This window comes from Lissotriton vulgaris, chromosome 7 (assembly GCF_964263255.1).
Source record: "Lissotriton vulgaris chromosome 7, aLisVul1.2, whole genome shotgun sequence".
Classification (NCBI taxonomy): Eukaryota; Metazoa; Chordata; class Amphibia; order Caudata; family Salamandridae; genus Lissotriton; species Lissotriton vulgaris.
This window is the reverse complement of record NC_141695.1, coordinates 827,086,632-827,107,694: the sequence shown is the minus strand read 5'-3', so window position 1 is coordinate 827,107,694 and position 21,063 is coordinate 827,086,632. Positions and strand designations below refer to the sequence as shown.

At 48.1% G+C, this 21,063-nt stretch overlaps 1 protein-coding gene across 12 annotated transcripts in view; it reads left to right on the top strand.

Moving 5' to 3' along the window:
• LOC147702483 (uncharacterized) overlaps positions 1-21,063 on the top strand; it is a 203,202-nt gene that overhangs the window by 40,550 nt on the left and 141,589 nt on the right. For 8 of the 12 annotated variants that reach the window (XM_086931114.1, XM_086931109.1, XM_086931115.1 and 5 more), the window contains exons 3-5: positions 5,054-5,128; positions 5,335-5,409; positions 6,699-6,773. In XM_086931114.1, the coding sequence (XP_086787240.1) occupies positions 5,054-5,128; positions 5,335-5,409; positions 6,699-6,773 (225 nt within the window). The remainder of the gene's footprint in view (positions 1-5,053; positions 5,129-5,334; positions 5,410-6,698; positions 6,774-21,063) is intronic. The other 4 variants (XM_086931113.1, XM_086931105.1, XM_086931107.1 and 1 more) reach the window with 3 other exon arrangements.

Sequence of the window (21,063 nt, the reverse complement as noted above, 5' to 3'; positions counted from 1 at the left end):
ATTCGGTATTTACCGATTCTGTAAATATCGAATCGGTAATGCCCATTGATTCCTATGGGCATTGAAGCCCATAGGAATCAATAGGCATTACCGAATCAGTATTTACCGATTCGGTAAATACCGATTGTTGCAAGGGTGCAGGGGGTGTCACTTTGACACCCTCTAGCACCCCGAAATTCAGGCACGTGTGACATGTGGCACACAGACATGCCCTAAGGGCATGTCTGTCTGTCACATGGCACAGGTGTGCATGCACACATGTGCATGCACACCTGGATTCGGTATTTTACCACCCAATTGGATTGGGTGGTAAAATACCGATTCTGTGAGGCCTGTGGGACTCAGAAGAGTCCCACCTACATTTGGAAGTTACCGAATCGGTATAAATACTGATTTGGTATTTTACCGAATCGGTAAATTTACTGATTCGGTAAATTTACCGAATCGGTAAACTAGGGCCCCTACATCAGGAATGACCATTTACCGGTCGGTAACGGCCGAAATCACCACCCCCTTTTCTAAATCGTTTTTGGCCACTATAGGTGTGGCAGGGTATACTCAGACATGAGTCCCTTTCTCACTGCTCCATCAGGATTCAAGCAAGCCGGGCCGAAGACGGCTGAAATGCCAGAAACCGGTCCCCGGTAGCTTGTCTCCTTTCTGGTGAAGAATTGGCTTGGTAGTTTAGTCTGCCCTGTTCCCATGATGCACTGGGCCAGGGACAGACTGATTTGCATATAGCCAGGTTCTGAGCCGGGGTGGGGCAGTGAGATAAATAACGGTGATGGATCAAGCCCTGATCTTTGGACTGGGTAAGAGTGGTCTGCTCAATTCAGACACTCTGTTCATCACCACCCCCTTTTCTAAATCGTTTTTGGCCACTATAGGTGTGGCAGGGTATACTCAGACATGAGTCCCTTTCCCACTGCTCCATCAGGATTCAAGCAAGCCGGGCCGAAGACGGCTGAAATGCCAGAAACCGGTCCCCGGTAGCTTGTCTCCTTTCTGGTGAAGAATTGGCTTGGTAGTTTAGTCTGCCCTGTTCCCATGATGCACTGGGCCAGGGACAGACTGATTTGCATATAGCCAGGTTCTGAGCCGGGGTGGGGCAGTGAGATAAATAACGGTGATGGATCAAGCCCTGATCTTTGGACTGGGTAAGAGTGGTCTGCTCAATTCAGACACTCTGTTCATCACCACCCCCTTTTCTAAATCGTTTTTGGCCACTATAGGTGTGGCAGGGTATACTCAGACATGAGTCCCTTTCTCACTGCTCCATCAGGATTCAAGCAAGCCGGGCCGAAGATGGCTGAAATGCCAGAAACCGGTCCCCGGTAGCTTGTCTCCTTTCTGGTGAAGAATTGGCTTGGTAGTTTAGTCTGCCCTGTTCCCATGATGCACTGGGCCAGGGACAGACTGATTTGCATGTAGCCAGGTTCTGAGCCGGGGTGGGGCAGTGAGATAAATAACGGTGATGGATCAAGCCCTGATCTTTGGACTGGGTAAGAGTGGTCTGCTCAATTCAGACACTCTGTTCATCACCACCCCCTTTTCTAAATCGTTTTTGGCCACTATAGGTGTGGCAGGGTATACTCAGACATGAGTCCCTTTCTCACTGCTCCATCAGGATTCAAGCAAGCCGGGCCGAAGACGGCTGAAATGCCAGAAACCTGTCCCCGGTAGCTTGTCTCCTTTCTGGTGAAGAATTGGCTTGGTAGTTTAGTCTGCCCTGTTCCCATGATGCACTGGGCCAGGGACAGACTGATTTGCATATAGCCAGGTTCTGAGCCGGGGTGGGGCAGTGAGATAAATAACGGTGATGGATCAAGCCCTGATCTTTGGACTGGGTAAGAGTGGTCTGCTCAATTCAGACACTCTGTTCATCACCACCCCCTTTTCTAAATCGTTTTTGGCCACTATAGCTGTGGCAGGGTATACTCAGACATGAGTCCCTTTCTCACTGCTCCATCAGGATTCAAGCAAGCCGGGCCGAAGATGGCTGAAATGCCAGAAACCGGTCCCCGGTAGCTTGTCTCCTTTCTGGTGAAGAATTGGCTTGGTAGTTTAGTCTGCCCTGTTCCCATGATGCACTGGGCCAGGGACAGACTGATTTGCATATAGCCAGGTTCTGAGCCGGGGTGGGGCAGTGAGATAAATAACGGTGATGGATCAAGCCCTGATCTTTGGACTGGGTAAGAGTGGTCTGCTCAATTCAGACACTCTGTTCATCACCACCCCCTTTTCTAAATCGTTTTTGGCCACTATAGGTGTGGCAGGGTATACTCAGACATGAGTCCCTTTCTCACTGCTCCATCAGGATTCAAGCAAGCCGGGCCGAAGACGGCTGAAATGCCAGAAACCGGTCCCCGGTAGCTTGTCTCCTTTCTGGTGAAGAATTGGCTTGGTAGTTTAGTCTGCCCTGTTCCCATGATGCACTGGGCCAGGGACAGACTGATTTGCATATAGCCAGGTTCTGAGCCGGGGTGGGGCAGTGAGATAAATAACGGTGATGGATCAAGCCCTGATCTTTGGACTGGGTAAGAGTGGTCTGCTCAATTCAGACACTCTGTTCATCACCACCCCCTTTTCTAAATCGTTTTTGGCCACTATAGGTGTGGCAGGGTATACTCAGACATGAGTCCCTTTCTCACTGCTCCATCAGGATTCAAGCAAGCCGGGCCGAAGACGGCTGAAATGCCAGAAACCGGTCCCCGGTAGCTTGTTTCCTTTCTGGTGAAGAATTGGCTTGGTAGTTTAGTCTGCCCTGTTCCCATGATGCACTGGGCATGGGACAGACTGATTTGCATATAGCCAGGTTCTGAGCCGGGGTGGGGCAGTGAGATAAATAACGGTGATGGATCAAGCCCTGATCTTTGGACTGGGTAAGAGTGGTCTGCTCAATTCAGACACTCTGTTCATCACCACCCCCTTTTCTAAATCGTTTTTGGCCACTATAGGTGTGGCAGGGTATACTCAGACATGAGTCCCTTTCTCACTGCTCCATCAGGATTCAAGCAAGCCGGGCCGAAGACGGCTGAAATGCCAGAAACCGGTCCCCGGTAGCTTGTCTCCTTTCTGGTGAAGAATTGGCTTGGTAGTTTAGTCTGCCCTGTTCCCATGATGCACTGGGCCAGGGACAGACTGATTTGCATATAGCCAGGTTCTGAGCCGGGGTGGGGCAGTGAGATAAATAACGGTGATGGATCAAGCCCTGATCTTTGGACTGGGTAAGAGTGGTCTGCTCAATTCAGACACTCTGTTCATCACCACCCCCTTTTCTAAATCACTTTGACACCCTCTAGCACCCCGAATTCAGGCACGTGTGACATGTGGCACACAGACATGCCCTAAGGGCATGTCTGTCTGTCACATGGCACAGGTGTGCATGCACACATGTGCATGCACACCTGGATTCGGTATTTTACCACCCAATTGGATTGGGTGGTAAAATACCGATTCTGTGAGGCCTGTGGGACTCAGAAGAGTCCCACCTACATTTGGAAGTTACCGAATCGGTATAAATACTGATTCGGTATTTTACCGAATCGGTAAATTTACTGATTCGGTAAATTTACCGAATCGGTAAACTAGGGCCCCTACATCAGGAATGACCATTTACCGGTCGGTAACGGCCGAAATCGGCCGTTACCGGTCGGTAAATGGCCACCTACATCTGTCTGAACTTAGAAATCTTTACTGTTACTTTGTCCAGCAGCTCCTCCATGGACACCATGGCTGCCTTTCCCTTCTCAGACATTTTTCTTCAAAACTTCTTCTAAGTCCAAAGGTAGGTGGAGACTGAGCCTCTAAGTTAGCCTGACTACTTTTGGGGCAGGCTACTAGAGGATTGAGAACAGGTTAATTTAGTGACTTTTTGCAGTTCACCCTGACAAGGATTGTGTCTTTTGTTTTTTATATAGCGCAAACTCAACCTGAAGATATTAGGTATCTGAGCGCTTTACATGAGCACCAGTTTAGTTACAGATGGACAAATTCATTTTTGTTAGGAGCGGGGAGATTAAGTGATTTGCCCTGAATCAGAGGATGTTGAGTGTCCCTGCTGAGACTCGAACCTGGTTCCCTAGCTTCGAGGGTGACAGCTCTAGCTGTAAGGCTACATACCCTCCCAAATAAGTTTGTGTAGGGTTTCAACCCCCCCTCCCACCCCCCTCAACCAACAACCCAATGTCTCACAGTCTGTTTGTCAGCTTCGAAGGATGTCCTATTCCCTAAAGCCACTCGGCTTCTATGGTGGTGGTGGGCTTCATGGATCTGAAAATATTATGTCTTGCAGTTAAAACTTGCAGGAAGATCATTGCCTACTTCCCTCTAAACACTCATATTGAGAGACGTGAATTCTGTGTTTACAATGTGTCTTCGAAAAGTGACCCACAGGATTGGTTTGCTAGGCCTATTAGAATGACCATATTGCTGACGTTAAAAACTCCAGGTTCATATTCTAGAAGGCATTGCTCAGGCTTCAGAGATGCTCACTTAGGATAGCATACCTCTCTTCTGATCTGATGAGTCTGGGAATAGGGCTGCAGTTGTATTTTTAATTTGAACAGGTCCTGTCTGCTGCTTTATACAACCCCTACAGCCGACCTTTCCTCTATGACACTCAAACAGACATACTGCACACCAACCTCTCACACTTTATACATTCCTGTGGCCCTCCCCCAGGGTCCCTACCATAGACAGACTGCACTGCTCTACACTCACTCATTCTCCCCTAACAGTCCAAGTAATGGAAGTCCTAGAGAGGAAAGAGCAGGGGGGTCTGTAGCCCATGTCCTTCCACACATCACCAATGCACTCCAAATACGTGGCCATGTCCTCGGACCAGGACATTGAAGCTCCCTCATTGAAGCACCTCCTGCGTCCTGTGCTTTGTCTCTGCTCGGACTGTCTGCAGTCACTCGCGGCTGTTACTAACAGTAAGCAGACTAATCCACGAAGTTTCCTACTTAACCTCCCTGCTAGCCAGAAAATTGAAATGTTATTCAATTTATTTATCTTTCATAAATATTGTCATCTATTCTCTCTAAAACAGGAGTAACTGAAGTGGCACCAATTTCCCAGACCAAGGCAGAAGAGACATCACTTCAAGACAAAGTTGGACATTTGGGTTTGTAGCGCCCTCATTGAAGCACCTCCTGCGTCCTGTGCTTTGTCTCTGCTTGGACTGTCTGCAGTAACTCACGGCTGTTACTAACAAAAAGTAGACTAATCCAAGAAGTTTCCTACTTAACCTCTCTGCCAGCCAGCACATTGAAATGTTTATTTAATTTCATTTTCTTTCATAAATATTGTCATCTATTCTCTCTAAAACAGGAGTACCCACAGTGGCACCAATTTCCCAGACCAAGGCAGAAGAGACATCACTTCAAGACAAAGTTGGACATTTGGGTTTGTAGCTCTCCTACGTACAAGTGTGAGATCTGAAGCGATGAATGTTAACCAGTCCCTTACCACACACACATTTGAGCGGGATAGGGTGAATGCATGTTTGCCTCTCAGCCGCAGATAAAGGAGCTCTAATTTTATGAATGTTAACTTGTCCCTCTGCACAGACATGAGCTCTTATGTAAAGAATGTTAGCCTTTTCCTTACCACAGACATGTGAGCTGCAATGAATGTTAGCTTGGCCCTCTAAAACAGACATGTAAGCTTTGATGGAATGTGAGCCTATCCCTCTCATGTGGTTGCACTGCTAACTCCCCCCTGCTGTGGCACAATTTAGATATTTATAACTTTTTTTAGCATGTGACATGGTGCTTTATGGAAGCCTCTCAGCACCATGACTGTGTGTCAGCTTTGGAAGGATGATCTAACGCCTGAATGCCGCTCACCTTCTAGGTCTGCAAAAGGGAAAAGTGTTGGTGGTGGGCTGCATGGATCTGGAAATATATTATATTGCAGTTAAAACCTCCAGATGGATTAATGCTTACTTCTCTCTAAACAATATTAGTAAACAGAGTGAATTCTTTGTTTACAATGTGTGTCAACAAAAGTTGACCTACTACAGGTAGTGGCTTCCTAGGCGCATTAGATTGAACATATTGCTGAATATAAAATCTCCAGCTTCATATTCTAGAAGGCATCTCTCAGGCTTCAAAGATTCTCACACAGGAGTGCATACCTCTCTTCTGATTTGGTGAGTCTCAAAGCAGGGCTGGAGTTGTATTTTTAATTTGAACTGTTCCTCTCTGCTATTTTCTCCAGCCCCTCCAGCCTATGTTTCCTCTATTACACTCAAACAGACATACTGCACACACTCATTCATCCAACCTCTCACACTTTACACATTCCTGTGGCTCTCCCCCAGGGTCCATACCACAGACAGACTGCACTGCTCTATACTCACTCATTCTCCCCTAACAGTCCAAGTATTAGAAGTCCTAGTGGGGAAAGAGCAGGGGGGTCTGTAGCCCATGTCCTTCCACACATCACAAATACACTCCAAATACGTGGCCATGTCCTCGGACCAGGACATTGAAGCTCCCTCATTGAAGCACCTCCTGCGTCCTGTGCTTTGTCTCTGCTTGGACTGTCTGCAGTCACTCACGGCTGTTACTAACAATAAGTAGACTAATCCAAGAAGTTTCCTACTTAACCTCCCTGCTAACCAGCACATTGAAATGTTCTTTAATTTCATTTTCTTTCATAAATATTGTCATCTATTCTCTCTAAAACAGGAGTACCCACAGTGGCACCAATTTCCCAGACCAAGGCAGAAGAGACATCACTTCAAGACAAAGTTGGACATTTGGGTTTGTAGCTCTCCTACGTACAAGTGTGAGATCTGAAGCGATGAATGTTAACCAGTCCCTTACCACACACACATTTGAGCGGGATAGGGTGAATGCATGTTTGCCTCTCAGCCGCAGATAAAGGAGCTCTGATTTTATGAATGTTAACTTGTCCCTCTGCACAGACATGAGCTCTTATGTAAAGAATGTTATCCTTTTCCTTACCACAGACATGTGAGCTGCAATGAATGTTAGCTTGGCCCTCTAAAACAGACATGTAAGCTTTGATGGAATGTGAGCCTATCCCTCTCATGTGGTTGCACTGCTGACTTCCCCCTGCTGTGGCAAAAATTAGATATTTATAACTTTTTTTAGCATGCGACATAGGGATTTATGGATGCCTCTCAGCACCATGACTGTGGAAGGATGATCTAACGCCTGAATGCCGCTCACCTTCTAGGTCTGCAAAAAGGAAAAGTGTTGGTGGTGGGCTGCATGGATCTGGAAATATAATATATTGCAGTTAAAACCTGCAGATGGGTTAATGATTACTTCCCTCTAAACAATATTAGTAAACAGAGTGAATTCTTTGTTTACAACGTGTGTCAACAAAAGTTTACCTACAGTTAGTGACTTCCTAGGCGGATTAGATTGAACATATTGCTGAATATAAAATCTCCCGCTTTATATTCTAAAAGGCATCTCTCAGGCTTCGGAGATTCTCACACATGATAGCATACCTCTCTTCTGATCTGATGAGTCTAGGAACAGTGCTGCAGTTGTATGTTTCATTTGAAGTGTCCCTGCCTGCTATTTCCTCCAGCCGCTCCAGCCTACATTTCCTCTATTACACTCAAACAGACATACTGCACACACTCACTCATCCAACCTCTCACACTTTGCGCATTCCTGTGCACCTTTCCTCAAGGGCACTGCTATACTCTACTCCCCACAGGCAGACTTCACTGGTCTACAATCAGTCATTCTCCCTTAGAAGTCCAAGTAATGGAAGTCCGAGAGCGGAACAGGCAGTTTAAGATGGGAATGGGCAGGGGTCTGTACCCTATGTCCTTCAACACTTCAACAATACACTCCAAAGATGAGGCCCTGTCCTTGGGCCAGGACATTGGGGCTCTACTAGAACAACTGATCTCTCGGAAAAACCAAAGCAGCCTGGCATGCCTCTGTCCAGATCACCTAACGTGGCTGCTTCTTTGAAGTCAGCTCTGTCAAGGGGGCAACAATGGTGCCATCCCCTTTGACAAATTTGCGGGGGTACCAGTGAGACCTAAGAAGGCTCTCACCTCTGTATGGGGCTTGAGGGATGCTCAAGCCAGAATGGTGTCAATGTTGGGTTGTAAGGGCACCAGGAGGCCACTTCCTTCCTGGTGCCCCAAGTACACCACAGACCCCTGCCCTATCAGGCACTTACTGGCCTTGATATTGAGGCCTACCTTCTGCAGGGCCTTCAACACTTCCCAGAGGTAGGGCAAGTAGTCTTTTAACTGGAGCTGAAAATGGCAATATCATCAAAGTAGGCGGCACTGAAGTTCTCAAACCCAGCCAGGAGCTGGTTGACCAACCTCTGAAATGTGGCACGGGCGTTCTTCAACCCAAAAGTCATGACCTGGTACTGCTAGTGCCCTTCTGGTGTTGAGAACGCTGACCTCTCCTGTGCCCCCTCGGTTAAGGCAATCTGCCGATACCCAGACGTTACATCAAACCTTCGGAGTAATTTGTCAGCTCCCAGCCGATCAACGGGCTCATCAGCTCGGGGTATGGGGTGCGTGTCAGGTAGGTGATATCACTCTTGGACTCTTTCACCTCGCATGGGCCAGACCACTTGTCTTGTAGAGCACAAGGCTCTACTGGCTCCATCACCCATACCTTCTGACCCACCCAAAGTCTACAATCAGTCATTCTCCCTTAGAAGTCCAAGTAATGGAAGTCCGAGAGCGGAACAGGCAGTTTAAGATGGGAATGGGCAGGGGTCTGTACCCTATGTCCTTCAACACTTCAACAATACACTCCAAAGATGAGGCCCTGTCCTTGGGCCAGGACATTGGGGCTCTACTAGAACAACTGATCTCTCGGAAAAACCAAAGCAGCCTGGCATGCCTCTGTCCAGATCACCTAACGTGGCTGCTTCTTTGAAGTCAGCTCTGTCAAGGGGGCAACAATGGTGCCATCCCCTTTGACAAATTTGCGGGGGTACCAGTGAGACCTAAGAAGGCTCTCACCTCTGTATGGGGCTTGAGGGATGCTCAAGCCAGAATGGTGTCAATGTTGGGTTGTAAGGGCACCAGGAGGCCACTTCCTTCCTGGTGCCCCAAGTACACCACAGACCCCTGCCCTATCAGGCACTTACTGGCCTTGATATTGAGGCCTACCTTCTGCAGGGCCTTCAACACTTCCCAGAGGTAGGGCAAGTAGTCTTTTAACTGGAGCTGAAAATGGCAATATCATCAAAGTAGGCGGCACTGAAGTTCTCAAACCCAGCCAGGAGCTGGTTGACCAACCTCTGAAATGTGGCACGGGCGTTCTTCAACCCAAAAGTCATGACCTGGTACTGCTAGTGCCCTTCTGGTGTTGAGAACGCTGACCTCTCCTGTGCCCCCTCGGTTAAGGCAATCTGCCGATACCCAGACGTTACATCAAACCTTCGGAGTAATTTGTCAGCTCCCAGCCGATCAACGGGCTCATCAGCTCGGGGTATGGGGTGCGTGTCAGGTAGGTGATATCACTCTTGGACTCTTTCACCTCGCATGGGCCAGACCACTTGTCTTGTAGAGCACAAGGCTCTACTGGCTCCATCACCCATACCTTCTGACCCACCCAAAGTGATATTCTGGTCGTACCAACATTTCATATCCTCATGGCTTGCTTTCAGGTTCGCCTGAGTGAGTTTCCTGAAGCTGTCTGTCTATTTTCAGAAGGCCACCATGTAAATGAATACAGCCTGGGATGACTTTCTAGGATCTTGCTTCCAGCCTTCCTGGACCAAACTGAGAGGTTCTCTCAAAGGGTTCAGCTCAAAGGGGCTAAAGCCAGCCCCCTTCTGTGGTACCTCCCTGTAGGCGAAGGGAAGGCATGGCAGAAGGGCATCCCACTTATCCCTTATGGGTTCAGATAAACCCACAATCATGCCTTTCAGGGTATGGTTGGACCTCTCAACCAACCCATTACTCTGGGGGTGGTAAGGGGTTTTGAATTTGTAGTTCACTCCATACTCCCTCCACATGGCCTTCATGTACAGTGACATAAAGTTGGTACCTCGGTCAGATACCACCTTCTTGGGGAAACCCACATTGGTAAAGATCCCCATCCCTGCCCAGGACACCACTGTCCTGAGAGGTATAGCTTCTGGGTACTGGGTGGCATGGCCCACCAAGACCAGGATGAACCTGTTGCCCATTGCTGTCTTGGGATCCAGAGGCCCCAGAATGTCAAAGCTCAGCTGCTTGAAAGGGGTGTTCGTGACAGGGAATGGTTGCAGAGTAGTCTTACATCTCCCCCCACTGTTGCCCGTCACTTGGCAAGTCTGGCAGGACCTACAAAAGGCATCAGAATGTTTTCTCATTTGGGGCCAGTAAAAGTGGGTGGCAAGCCAGTCAAAGGTATTGCCCTGCCCCAAATGTCCTGCCAGTGGCATATCATGAGCCTGACCCAGTAAGAAGGCTCTGAAGCAATGAGTACCACTAGCACATGGGCTGCCCCAGGCTCAGCCACCTTAGGTTCACTATAGAGGAGATCATTATCCCAATAGAACAGGTGAGACTTGGGCTTCTTGCCCACTGCCTGGTCTTCGGCCTGCTACCTAAGACCCATAAGAGTAGGGCACTTCTCCTGTGCAGTGCAGAACTCCACACTGGTGGGACCCCTTCCTGATGCCAAAGGGTCAGCACAGGCAGGTTCTCCAGTTCGGCCACTTCTTCCCCTGTAGGTTGCAAGACGTCCCCCTCAGGCTCTGCCTCCTCCTGGACTGTGGGAATTTCAGGAGCGGGTTTCCCACGCCCCTCTTCTTCTTGGCAGACACCTGTGCCACTGTTTCAGGCTCCAGGTCTTTCTGATCACCCTAGGCTGCCATGGACTGGGTGATCAGGCAAGCGCACTCAAGCGATCACAACATCTCCAAATAGGATATGTATTCCACCTCCCTCCAGGCGGTATGTTCCAGGTCATTACCTAGCAGACAATCCACAGGCATGGATGGGTTCACAGATAACTTCAAAGGATCTGCGACCCCCCCCCCTATCAAAGGGAACTTGAGCTACTTTGCAAAATTACTCGTTGTTGCCCACTGGGAATACTTTGTGAGGCAATCCAGGGATCACTTGCTCGACAGACACCAGGTGACACCCGACAGTAGTCAGACTGGCACCTGTGTCTCTCAGAGCCTCTACCCTCTGTCCATTGACGGTCACGCACTGCATGTATTTCTTAGTGTTATCTGGTGTGAAGGTGCTCTGGACCATCTTGCTGTCTCCTTGTGAGACAAGGGTCAGCTCAGCTAGGACCCTAAACCCACCTGGGACCAACTTCTCCCAAAGCGCTACACTGGCCATCCCTGGTGTCTGCCCACCAGTGGAGGGCTGTACCCGCTTGTGACACATGGGATCCCCTCTCGTGTGACCCTCCTTATCACACACAAAGCATTTCCGGGATCCCCTATCTGCAGGTTTACCTGAAGAGAATCATGTTTTCCTATCTCCTGAGGGGCAGCAATCCTTACCCTGGGAACTAGATCGGGCCCTTTAGAGAACTCCTTCTGTTTACCCTTGTCCCCTCCCTTCTGCTGTGGGGGACCCTGACCTCCTTGGGAGGAGTCTCCCCTACATACCTTCCTGTGGACCCTGGTACTCACCGAGTGGACCGCCACTAGAAAAAGCTTTCTGGACACAGTAAGCTTGCTGTCCATCAAGTGCTGGTGCAGCTATGGAAAACACAGACCAGACAAGTGCTCCCATACAATCCAATTGTACAGCTCCTGGTAATCTGTTACCTCACTGCCCTTCACCCAACCATCCAGCGCTCTGCAAACAGAATCCACACACTCAAGCCATGTCTGGGAATCAAGCTTCTTACTCTCTTTAAACTTATCCCTGTACTTCTGTGGGGTAAGACCATACCATGTAAGGAGCGCTGCCTTCGGGGGGCGTGGCCTGGTGCTCGGCAAGATGGCTCTGCCGGTCGCCAAACGATATCCTTCATATAGTCTGCCTCTACTGAGCCATCCGCTGAACTACTCAGTGGGACCTTGTTCCCTGCCCTGAGGCCGTTCTGGTGTTGTGTTTTGCGTCACAGTGAGAGCGCTGGTAAGAGATCAACAGCAGGTGAAGTGCTCCGGCCTTGCAGAAATGGCGGCTGAATGAGTTCGGGAGATTCGCCTTCCGTGCTCTCTAGCTGCACGGGACTACGCTGCTGGAGTTATTGGGGCAGACCGGAGCGCAGAGAGGGCTACGCTGATTGACGAGGTGCCACTGCGTTGACTGTGCGATAGAGAGCGACCGCACCGGCAGCTGTTGAAGGTGAGAGGGGGCCCACGAAGAGGAACCGGGACGCTGAAGGCACGCAAGCGGCTGGCGCTGGATCAGGGAGCAGGCCGCAAGTAGGCCGGACAGCTGGAAGTTAGGCCTGCGCCGGAGCTTCTCACAGCGACACATTGCTGATTTTGACCCCCTATCCTGCTGACACCACAATGTACTCTGATGTGGGAGTCAGGTGAGAAATAACTGCCCACAATCAAATTAGCTGTATGGTGCAAACGCCGCTGGGGACATTTGTGTAGTGCGGCGAAGCGGGTCTACATTGCATGCAGATTAGCTGGATTGAACACTTGCGGCACGAAAATTTGTGTTTGGGGGACCATTTTGTCCTCGCGGGCTGTCCCTTTCACCTCCTCCCCCGCGGGACCGCGTGTATGGGCCCCGTGCCGTGTTGACTGGGACTGTACAAAGTATTTGCTGAGAATGATACTGATTATGACACATATATGCATAAGACAGTCAGACCAGTGTAAATACCAATGCTGGATAGAGATATATTGCGTGTCTGGAAAGCCAAAAGTGTTGTGCTATTGAACTTTGCCCCATTGCATTGCTAGAGTGGATGCAGGTTCTCCACCTGATGTCCTTCACTAAGTCTTTTCCTTTGCAACTTATGGTTTGGCCATGGTAGTGGGATGAGTTGACACATCGGCGCCCCCCTCCCTACTAGATCTGGGAGAGGATTTTGCCGCTATGTCCCCCATTGGGCATTGGATTAAGTGTGCCACTGGTCAGAGCGCTCTAGTGCTCTGCGTGGACAACAGGTGAGCCTGTATTTAAGGCGAGCACCTAGTGTGGCTCGACCTTAGGGAAAGCTGTACTGATTTTAAACGCGCACGGGTGCTAGCGTGTGTTTAGGCGCGCAGCGCTGTAATTTTTTTAAAAGAATTTATCGTTTTGCACAAAGCCTCTAACATTAATTGTATTAATTGTATTTTAATTTCTACTAGTTCGCCCACATACCTGCACTTAAATTGTGTCCCCACTGTGCTTTGTTAGTGTAGCTCGAGGCGCCCGGCCGCCATCTTGGGACTGCTGTGGATTAAGTGTGCCACTGGTCAGAGCGCTCTAGTGCTCTGCGTGGACAACAGGTGAGCCTGTATTTAAAGCTCGCATTCTCCCGCGCAGCGGTGACGCGCAGCGGAAGCGCCTGAGTCTCGCCTGAGTCGAGCCAGAGTCTGCCCGTCTGCGCCCGTCAGCGCTAAGGAGGCACGAGAGGCGGGAGACTCTGATCGTCATTCTTATCGCCTCAGGATGCCCCCTGATTCAAGTATGTCACGGGATTATTTACTATCACTTCGGGGTCCTCATGCTCCCTGTCATCGCTCTTTAGTTCCCCACACCTGGTATGGCCCGGCTTGCTGTGCTCACTGTCGAGTAACTTTAAATTCTGACTTGCCGTCAGGGACATCCAGCGATTCTATTCTGCTTCGAGGTGGCCTAATTAACGCCCGCTCCTTAGTAAAAAACGCTCAGAACATCTTTGATCTTATCACTGAATCCCATCTGGATTGTCTTTTCATCACGGAAACATGGCTGAAGCCATGGTCTAATCCTGCCCTTGCCATAGCCCTACCACATGACTATCATATCTTACGGTTGGATAGGCAGGAACAACGAGGAGGGGGTCTTGCAATTATCTATCGGAATAATCTCAAATGCACTATTGAAGCATTGACGGAGCTAAAAGAGTCAGAAGCATTAGCTTTCTCTCTAGCAATTCATGACTCTCTTGTATTTTCTGGAGTCCTTATATATCGCCCCCCAGGCCCACCCTCCACATTTCTAGACTCTGTTGGCGACGTGTTGAGTGATTTAACTCTCAGGTTCTCTAATTTCACGGTGTTGGGGGACCTCAACCTACATCTCGAGGCACCAACTGATCCTGGAGTCAGTTGCTTCCTAGACACAATTGAAGTGTTGGGACTCACTTTGTTGAATCGCGAACCAACACATCAAGCAGGACATCTATTAGATGGTATCTGCTCTAATTTTTCCAGCCTGATAGTTAAACCTCCAAGCCCTCAGGTATGGACTGATCATTTTTTAATTCCTTTCCTGATAGCTGAAACCCGGAAATCCTTTTCTAACTCCTTAAAAGGTACAGATAACCCCTATATAAAACCCACTCCGAATTGGAAGACACTAGCCAGAAGAGCCGATATTGTTGAAAATCTTAAAAATGAATTACCAACTTTCGCCGATTGTACTTGTCCAGACTATCAAAGCTTTTGTGACTGGATTGCTGGAGCGGGCAAGATGCTCATACCAGCTAATAATGAGAACATGAAACCTAGGAATAAGAAAAAAAATGCCCCGTGGTTTTCATCAGCCCTTAAGGCTGAGCTAGGCGAAGTGAAAACTCTAGAACGGAGGTGGCGTCGTAATTACGACACAGCCGCACGTAACACCTATATAGCAGCTAGACGGAAGTATCATGTAGGATTAAAATTAGCAAAAAAAGCCCATTACCTACAGGCCATTTCTTCTGCAGGCCAAGAACAAAAAGCTATCTTTAGGATTGTTAAGGATTTTATCAAGCCCTCAGCTCTATCGCAAGAGATCCCTCCATCACAAGATCTCTGTAACACGATATCTGATTATTTTGATAATAAAATCCTAACTATCACTAATACCTTCCCATCAGATACTACCATCACAACGGATGGTGAACAGATAGCGAAGATGACTTCCCCCCTCCGCTTTGACGAGTTTGGCCCAGTCCCCCTGGAGGAAACTGCCAACGCTATTTTAGCCAGCAAATCAGGTTCCCCTTTTGACCCCTGTCCTCCTCCGGTGTTGCACCATCTAATAGAGATAGCTAATCCTATGATTAACAGTATCATCAATTCTTCTCTAGCAACAGCAAGTATCCCAGAGGACTGGAAACTTGCAGCTGTCAAGCCACTCCAAAAAAAGGCCCTGGCCGATCCTACTACCCTGTCCAACCTGCGCCCGATCTCTTTGCTACCCATCTTATCTAAGCTGACTGAAAAGTTTGTCAATAGTCAACTGACAAACTTTTTAGAGAAGAATAACGTTCTCCATCCGAATCAGTCTGGCTTTCGGTCAGAACATTCTACCGAATCAGCTTTACTATATTCTGCTGAAACTTTAAGAGCAGCAATGGATCGGGGAAAACAGGCTGTCCTTATCCTTCTTGACCTGTCGGCAGCCTTCGATACCGTGTCCCACAACATCTTACTGGACCGGTTGGCTGCCGCAGGTGTGGGAGGACAGGTGTTGACCTGGTGTAGGAACTTCCTCACAAACAGACGCCAAATAACAGTGCTTGGCCCATATCAGTCTGAGGCTAAAAACGTCAGCTCAGGGGTGCCACAGGGCTCTAGCTTGAGCCCTGTCCTTTTCAATCTATATATGACACCCCTGATGAACTTGATCGAGTCATTCAAGATCAGTTCTATTTCATACGCTGACGACACCCAACTGATTTTGGTGCTGGATAAGGAACAACCAGGTGCCGAGGAAGACCTTAGGAACTGTCTTGCAGCGACATTTAAGTGGATGAATAACAACCATCTAAAGTGCAACGCCGGAAAAACGGAAATTTTACCCATAGGGATCAATAATCTTTTTTCCCCCTCAGCATGCTGGCCATCGGATGCAGAAGCTCCACCTAACACAATTGCATCCGCCCGTAACCTAGGCATAAAGTTTGACAACTGCCTATCCTTCAAACCTCAGGCTGTAGCAGTGGCAGGTATGTGCTTTCAAATTATCAAAGCACTTAGGAAATTTTTTGACCTCCTTCCCCTTTCGGCGAGGAAAACAGTCGCAGTGGCCTTAATAAATTCTAGGCTAGATTACTGCAATGGACTCTATGCTGGAGCAAACAAAATCGTGCTCCACAAATTACAGATGATCCAAAACGCGGCTGCCCGCCTCGTACTGCGTCTGCCCCGTAGATCATCTGCCTCTGCAGCTCTAAATACCTTACACTGGCTACCAATAGGAAAGAGAATTTTGTTTAAACTTCTCTTGATTACTTTTAGAGCCTTCCATCAACGTGGCCCGACCTATTTACGAAATGGGTTCAAAAGATACTACCCAGCACGCTGCCTAAGATCTGCTAGTCAGAATTTACTTACCATTCCCCGTTTTAAACTGGCTACAAAGGGTGGCAAATCCATCTTTGTACTGGGAACCAAGGCCTGGAATAAACTCCCCCTTCCCTTGCGTTCTTTCTCCCAAGAGGCCCCTTTTAGGAAGGCACTGAAAACCTGGATTTTCTCCATGTCTGACTCAATGTGTAGAACCCTAGTGTAGTGGCTGTGTTTAAGAAACTGGACTTCTTTCCCTATCCAACCCTTCCACCTGGGTTGTGTAAGCGCCAAGATACTCCTTGGAGTGGTAGCAGCGCTCTATAAATGCCCATTACATTTACATTTACATTTACATTTACATTCCCCACCTGATACACCGTTTTCTATTGTTTTTTTGGGGATGGGAGTTACATGTGGGTCAGGCCTTTGGCAAATTGGGGATGCTGAAGTGGGAGGAGGGAGGGAATGTTCTACTTTTTCCAGTGGAAGGTACTGTGATTGGGAATATAATGTTACCTTGGGTCTGTTTGGATATATGTACATGTGCTCTAGAATAGTAAGGTACAACCACTGTCCTGATTACCGTCATAGATGAAAGGGGAAATGTATAAATGTATAACTTGGAATGCCCGAGGTTTGAAAACACCTAAAAATACCAGGTAAGTGTTGGCACAGTTAGATAGGCATACGGTGCAAATTGCTCTACTGCAAGAAACCCACTCGAGTAATCAGAGGGCACTGTGGCACTCAGATGGGCAGCCTACCGTTTGGCATCATTGTACTCCACTTATGCGAGGGGGTTTTTTATTCTCTTTAAGAAGGGTGTTCCGTTTAAGCCTGTACAGACCTGTGTGGACACGGAGGGGCGCTGGGCTATGTTGCAAGGCAAACTGGGGATGGTGCTGGTGACAATAGTAAAAATATATGGTCTTGTGGTGGATGATTCGGCGCCTTTCTTGCAAATGTTTAATGTGCTTCGCACTTGGCCAGAGGCAGCACTCATATGGGGTGGGGACCTCAACACACACCTCAATCCACAAGTGGATAAATCTAACCCGGCTGGGGCACGCACGGTTAGAGTTGACAGTGCATACGTGATGTCATGTTGGAGATGGGCTTGGTGGACTCCTGGCACCTGCGAAATGAGGGTGTTCTGGAAGGTATGTATATAACACCAGCATTCAATAGTTGGTCTCGGCTAGATTACTGGCTGCTTAATGAGGAAGCCAATGGGTGGGTAGAGAGGGTTCACACACTCCAGAGGACTCTATCTGACCACAAACCTGATGTCCTTGAAATGTCTATACCTGCCAACCCGCACCGACCAGTCACATGGCGTTTTAGAGCAGACGCGCTGCTAGATCCGGTCTATGTTGATACTGTCAGGACTGCTATTATAAAATACTTTGAACTGAACGTGGGCTCAGTCGAAAGCCAAGCGACCTTATGGGAAGCCTTTAAGGTGGTGACTTGGGGGGGGTGTATAATCACCTCGGCAGGAATGCTTAGAGACATTAGGGAACAATTGCATAAGCTTGAGAAACAGCTAGGGAATCTAGAGACCCAATACAACACCGCACCGTCCAGTGAGACATTGGCCCAAATTCATGAGCACGTTGTGGAATATAACTCTTTAGCAACCACGGAAGTGAAGTATTTATCCAAGCGACATGTGGCCAGGGCCTATGGCGAGGGCGCCAGGCCGGGCAGGGACTTAGCTAATAGATTGCGGGACAGGACTGATAACCCTCCGATTGATCATATAACTGATGAAGCGGGGGAGGCTCCTCATTCCCAACACATTATTGTGGGACAATTTCGGAAATGTAATGCGTCTATGTATACCACCCGGAGGGGAATGGATGAGTCTGCTATGAATTATTATTTGGAAGATACGGCCTGTGCATGGTTGTCAGACGTCCACAGAAAATATTTAAGTCTATCCATTGATGAAGAAGATGTTAGGGAGGCCATTTTCTCTCTGCCAAATAATAAAGCTACTGGGCCGGATGGCCTAACGGCAGAGTTTTATAAGGCATATGCTGATCTATTTATACCGCACTTATTAGAAATGTATGCAGAGGCTCACGAGTCAGGTTGTCTCCCCCGTCTTTGCGGCAGGCCTTAATCATCACCTTGCTGAAGAAAGATAAACACCCGTTGCGGTGCGACTCGTATCACCCACTACCTTTGATAAATTTGGATGCAAAGATACTTGCGAAGATTCTGGCTGCAAAATTGCAGCCCCTTATGCTTCTCGTGCTTCCGGACCAATCCGGGTTTATCCCGGAGCACTCTACCTCCCTCAACCTACGCACAATATTTGACATTTACCATGTGCTTGATCCTGGTTTGTCGGCGGTTGCAGTTCTTTTGGACGCTGCAAAAGTGTTCGATTCTATAGAGTGGAAATACATGATGCACATCCTAAATAGAATGGGATTTCCCCCTGTGTTCATTAGCTGGATTAGCTGGATTCAGGTCCTATACACCGAAGCTTCAGCAAGAGTTATAGTGGGCGGGCTCACATCAGAGCCGTTTAGCATAGAACTTGGTACCAGACAGGGCTGCTCCCTTTCCCCCCTCCTTTTTGTCATAGTTTTGGAACCTCTAGCGTGCAAAATTTGACAATCCCATAGCACTGCTGCATTGAATTTTAATAACCGACCGGTCGGAATTTCCCTATACGCGGACGACATGGTCGCGAGCCGCAGCGCTATCTATCCCCGATTATACGAGAATATATCAAATTTGGTCTATTTTCAGGCCTTCAGATAAATTGGGAGAAATCTGTTATCATTCCCTTAACGTCAGCCACAGCTTCGACCCAGGTAGAATACCCATTAGTATGGTCTGAAGAATCAGTCAAATATTTAGGGGTGTGGATACATCGGGACCCTGAGGTCATAATCAGGGAGAAATATGGTCTGGCATACACAGCGTTAGTGCATCAGATTGAACACTGGGCCTGTTTACCACTGTCCCTGGCAGATCGAATAGCAGTGATTAGGATGATCATTCTTCCTACGTTTTTATACCTGTTCTGTAACATCCCTATCCAACTGACAAAACATTTTTTTTAAACATTCCAAACCCAGCTGCTGAAATTAGTATGGGGGAATAAACAGCCAAGGATTAGTTGGCACACGTTGACATTAACATATGAGAAGGGGGGATTTAATGCTCCAGACTTCTATGTATACTACCTATGTGGGCCAGCTCAATATGCGTACTTCTGGTTTAGGAGTCATGACTTCATCCTGCATTTGGCTGTAGAGGAGGAAGGCGCACATCCTGTACACCTGAAAAGTATCATCACCCATACCAATGGACAGACGCCCAAGTCAAACATAAACAGGATAGATAACACTGGCAAGAGATTGGGAGGCATAACCACAAACTTCCTCTATAAGCTCCAGCATTGCCCATAGCGGGACATGCCGTGGCTCAGGGGCAAGGCCCCAACACAGCACTCAGAGGCAGGAATTACGCTCATGAGTGATTTGTACCCTGAAGGAAAGTACATCACAGGTAATGATTTAGACTATGAACAAAATGTACAAAATCCCATGACATTATTCCAGTACACCTGTTACAGACTCAGACGGGCAGTAAAAGACCATTACACTAATTTTCCTGATGAACCGGAAGCGCTACAGGCGTTGCAATTGGTAATAGTAGCTCCATCTAGAAAGAAGCTGATCACTAAGCTATATAGGGCAGTTCAGGGGGAAACAGTCCATGAGGTGGGCAAAAGTTTGGAACGCGGAATACTGTGGTAACCCCCCGGTCACTGCAACAGAGTGGGAGCAGATTTGTATGCTAACAGGGAGACTGACATCAAATAGCAACTTACGAATCATCCATCTGAAGTTTCTTCATCAAGTATATCACACTCCCAACAAGTTACATAAGATGGGGCTTAGAGATTCGGACTGATGTAAGAGAGGTGGGCAGGGTGGGGCTGACTTTCTTCACCTTGCATGGCAATCTAGGCTGGTATCCCAATACTGGGAGGAGGCCGTCACTCTTATACACACCATGACTGGGCAGGTGGTGGACTGCACGCCATTGGTGTGCCTACTTGGTTATGTACCCCAAATAAAAGCTGCAGTGGGAAGGTTTGTAAGAGGGGCTCTGGGGTTAGCAAAAAAGCGGGTCCTATTCACATGGGACAGTTGACTGAGCCCGAAAGCTGATATGTGGATCAAGGACATGGTATACTACCGTGAACAGCTGGAACTGTATGCTGAGGAACTGCCGGCAACCTCACGAACCACGGACATCTGGGCTCCCCTGCAGTAATATTTCCTGGCTCAGAGTGAACTGATCTCGGAGTAGGTTACTACTGGAAGGGAACCACCTAGAGCCTTAACATATTCGGACGATACATATATGTAGTAAGGAAGGAATGAGTTGTAGACATGTACATTATCCACTGATCACTAGAAGGCACCTGTTATTAGCTACTTCCTAGTATTTGTTATGGTTATATTGTTTTTGTATTTTGATGAGCGTCATTGCATTGTATTCTTGGATGATGTATATGCTATATGACACTGAAAATACTCAATACAAAAAGAATAAAAAAAGGAGTGCTGCCTACATCTCAGGGTAGGTGAGGTCCTGTCCGCCCCCTAAGGCTCACATTGTGTCCCTCCCATCCACTGTGAAGTGATGCCATATCTCTGCCCCCAATTC